Source organism: Halyomorpha halys, unplaced genomic scaffold (assembly GCF_000696795.3).
Source record: "Halyomorpha halys isolate HHAL.00 unplaced genomic scaffold, Hhal_1.1 Scaffold1147.1, whole genome shotgun sequence".
NCBI classification, from domain to species: Eukaryota; Metazoa; Arthropoda; class Insecta; order Hemiptera; family Pentatomidae; genus Halyomorpha; species Halyomorpha halys.
The window spans coordinates 59017-63657 of NW_027105529.1; the positions used below are offsets into that span (position 1 = coordinate 59017).

The 4641-nt window shown below is 32.8% G+C and overlaps 1 protein-coding gene across 1 annotated transcript in view; it reads left to right on the forward strand.

Annotated features, from left to right (window-relative positions):
* Positions 1 to 4641, forward strand: part of LOC106688521 (zinc finger protein 493) — a 43526-nt gene that overhangs the window by 25348 nt on the left and 13537 nt on the right. Inside the window, exons 7-8 of the mRNA XM_024361792.2 lie at positions 3355 to 3403; positions 4399 to 4458. Coding sequence (XP_024217560.2) covers positions 3355 to 3403; positions 4399 to 4458 — 109 coding nt within the window. The remainder of the gene's footprint in view (positions 1 to 3354; positions 3404 to 4398; positions 4459 to 4641) is intronic.

Sequence of the window (4641 nt, forward strand, 5' to 3'; positions counted from 1 at the left end):
TTCTCCTCACGAATAAATAAATTGTTGGCATGATCAGATTAATTAGGAATTGTAAAGTAATTCTCCCATATGACGTAATTCCACACCCTCTTTCTTCAAGCTTAAGTGTCCCATTTTTATTCTATGCGCTTTGAATTTAACCTCGCTGTATTTTTGTTATGATACGGTGTTGTCACTTCAGTTAGTGTTATCTGATTTTAAAATAACAATGGATCAAATTGGTTTGTAGCACAATTTGTTTATCTTTCAGGCTGAATTACTCTATTATACTGACCGCCCTTGGGATTTAATAGGATATAAATTATAAATTGAACTTTTTAATTTACCTCTGTTCAATTTTTTTTATTTCTTAATGTTTATCGTAGATGTAGAACTTTTCATGGGCAGTAATAAATAGATAAAACTAAAATTAGCTTTGGAAATCAACAGTATAAATTTATTTAGTCCAGTAATGTTATAAACATTACTTTAGCTCAGTCGATGTTCTATCACTGCAATTATTATGCTTTTTGAATTAGACTTTTTTTTTTTTATAAACTTTTTGGGCTTTATAAGAAATGTAGCATATCCTCGTATATAAGGATACAGAGGCTTAAATGGCTTGGCAATATAATGAAGATGAGTGAGGAAAGAGTGGCTCATAAACTGTACAGTTACGTTCCGGATGGTGTGCAGCAACGTGGTAGGCCGAAGGGCCGATAGAAGGATGCTGTGAGACTGGATCTCCAACCACTGAGGATCCTAGTTACCCTTAGAGAAGATAGAGAAAGATGGTTGGGGGCCGTTGAGCAGGCCAAGGGCAGCCTCATGCGCCTGTAGTGCCAGTAAAAGAAGATCTTCTATCAGGGGCTGAAGAATCCAAATTTTATAAAAGATCTAAGCTCTTCTTGCCTCAGCTCATGTTTTAAAAAAGAAACGCATGAGGTACAAAATGCACAAATGAGAAAGATGTCACGTAAGGTTAGGATTATACTGAGAGAAATGCTCAGTTTTAACATTGCGAGGAAGCCAGAGAAAAGTCAAATTAAGTATAGGAGGGCAGGTAAAAGAGGGAATAACTTAAACAAGCAGTAATAAGAACATCAAAGGGTCAACGGTAAGTAGAAAAAAGTATAAACAGAAGCATATAGACGTTTATTTCCCAATATGAGCAAAATACTCAATGCTATACCTCTAACGGTTTAAATCAACATATCAGTCTCTGAACTAGACTAATGGAGAATTACTTTTCCTACAAATATTTTCCTTGTTTTGTACTCCTAACACTATCCTTACCACGTATGCTGATGACACATGTTTGCTCACAGTTAGTAATAACCCTTTGATTGCATCCCAAACTCTCCAGTCCCATATAACAGCTCTTGAAGAATGGTGTCGTAATTGGAGGATTAAAATAAATCCAAACAAATCCCATCAAATCACCTTTACCCTTCGTCGTAAACCTACCGACTGCCCAACAGTCTCCTTTAATTATGTTGATCTTACCCCTGTCGAACAGATCCGCTTGGACAACATCTGGACAAACGACTAACCTGGAATCCACACATAAGACTGAAAAGACAGGAAACTGCACGTCGATTTCGACTTTTACAGCACTTACTGGACAAACGGTCTAAACTTCCAATTCATTACAAAAGACTGATCTACATGACTGTAATAAGGCCAATCTGGACATACGGAGTTGAGCTTTGGGGCTCCACAAAACCTTCGAATTCCTCTCGTATTCTATCATTGCTATCCAAAATCCTTCGTAAAATCTTCAATGCTCCTTATTTTGTCACAAATAAAATCATACATAAAGACCTTAATGTTCCCTATGTAACCGATCTAGCCCGAACCAGATATAACTCCTTCCATTATACACTCCCTAGCCACCCAAACCCACTAGTTTCTAACCTTGCTTCCTCTTCCATTCCTGACAATCCTCCGAGGCGCCTGAAAAGAAGATGGCCACGAGACCTGCTAATTTAAAACGTCATTGGAGTGCTGCCAATTCCTCTACACGCCTGTGACACTCCAATTTGACTGAGATCAGATTTACTAAATGTATTATAATGTACATGAGGAGAAGATGGTTGGGGGTGCGGTCAATGAAACACAAATAAGTATGACTAACTTATTTTTTATTATTTTATATTATTTATTAAAATAAGTTAGTCATACTTATTTGTGTTTTATTGACCGCATCCCCAACCATCTTTTCCTCATTTATCATCCACGGTCAACTATCGCTCATAATTATTATAATGTACAGTTTAAGTAGCAATAAATAAATATTTTTAAAAAAAATAAAAATTATCCAATAACTGTTATCATTTTTACCAAAAAACTAATTAACATATTACCTTAGATTCTTATATCTATTAATGAATAAAACAGGTAATTTATCTCCACTCGTCAAATATACTTTATTTGAGGATGCTAAAATGAACATAAAATATATAACTTACCAAAAGAAAATAATCTGAGCTCTGGCCAATAATAATAAAAAAAAAAAAAATATGCACTTTATATAAAACAAAATTATATAAAATTACTCAAATTAAAACATTAAATATAACCGACATATACATATAATTTACATAACCACCATTTTCTAACTCAGTTGTCTTCAGGGGAACCTAAATTTCTGGATCACCTATATTCTATATCATAAATTTAATAGGGGTTAGAATTTAGGGAAGGCTGTGTTTGGCTGTTTGGTAGTCGAGAAGGTAAGAGTGCTGCTCCAAACGTTTCGTCTCTGAACTAGACTTTTCCTAAGAATATTTTCTTCCACAAATCTTTCTATTTGATCACTTAATATTAATTTTTTTCCTACATTAGTTTAAGTTCAATTTCATAATTTCCGTAATATGAAGGTTTTTCTGTTTTTGGTACATCACTCAGTGATGTTTATGCGTAATGTGAAATGTTTTTCCGGTAGTACCAAACCGAGCGATTTTATTTTATTATGAATTATATGAAAAGTAAAGATTAGGAATAAAAAACCAAAAACTTAACGTTATTAAATTTCGAAGTGAGCTTGTTAAGAAGGGCCCGTCACCTCCAAATGTTTAAGTTCAATTCTCACAGAATGAACGCATCAAAACCTCAGATAAGTATTTCACTAGATACCTTCAAGCACTAACGTTAGAAAAAGGTTATATTTAATTTGATTTATGTTTCATTTACGTAATGTACTTTATTAATTCATATATTATTTTCTGTTTTAGAGGGATCGGGAAAAAAGGGATTGTTAAACTATTCCTACGATGACGTCATGACACGCCATCTTTCTACTAGCTGAGAGTTTGTGGCCTAATGTCATTCTATGCTCTTTGAGTCAGACCTCTTTGTCTGTGTTTGGTTTAATTTCAGTTTGTGTTGTGTGATATATGTGTTACAAGAATGGATCAAATTGGTGAGTGATACAATCATTTCAATTTTCAGGCAAAATTATTTTATTATACTGACCACCCTCATCATTTAATGTGTTTTAAATTTTAAATAGAATTTTGAGTTTTTTTATTTTATTTGGTTCAATAACTTTTATTTTTAAGGTTTATATTAGACCGAGTACTTTTTATAGGCTATGTTAGTATTAATTACATGATTGAGTTGAAATTAGCCTTGGATATTAATAAATTGTCTTAGCCCACTAGATGGTTATAAACATAACTTCAGTTCAGGGGATGGTAATTATTATACTTTTGGAATTAATTTTTTTATTCATAATCCTTTGAGAAAAGGGTTCATTTAATTGACAATGAAACCTAAAAAGTTGACTTATATTGCAATGAAGTCATGTAGCATATTCTAATGTTGTCTTGACCGTTCGTTCACAATTCATACAACAAAGATTGACCTCCAGTGATAAGGAAGCCTTAGAGTTTTTTTTACCCCTTTAGAGGGAGCAGAATTCGACATCTTGCTTAATTAAAGCAGCAAAAGAAACAGTATAAGTAGGTCTTGGATTTCCTTGAATGTTGTGAACTAACTTGTGAGCTTTTTCATTTCTAAAATCAATGCTTCATAATATCGTCTGGTCCTACGTTTAATTAGCACTCAATGGACTTAAATTTACTGCTATTTACCAATTACACATTTTAGCATCTACCATGGAGTAATTTATCGTTTACTTTGTTCTAAATATAACAACAGTTTACCATTAAACATTAACTTTTTATAAGCTTCATACATAGACTGTTGAAGGTCTAATCAAATTAATTTTATGAAATGCATAAACACTGCTTAAAGGAAAAATTGCATTTCATTAAAATGCCCTGTTTGAACTTCATACTTTTTCTAATTTGTAAAACATAATTTGTAACTGAATTATTTTCTCCATTAACGTTCTATTAATGTTTGTTTTGTTGTTTCACGATTGTATCATTAATATAACATTTAATGTTTCAGATATAAGTAGCACTGGTGTTATAATTAAAGAAGAAATTATTGTTAAGATTGAGCCCTCCAGTAAGTTTCATCTTTTTGAAATTATGAATATTTAGAATGAGGTGTAGATAGTTGACCGTAGATTACTGATTGGAGAAGATGGTTGGGAGGTGCGGTCAGCAAAAAACAACATAAATAAACAAAAATATTTATTTATGCCGTTGTTTCGACCTGATTTTCAGGTCTTCATCAGGGCTATAAAAA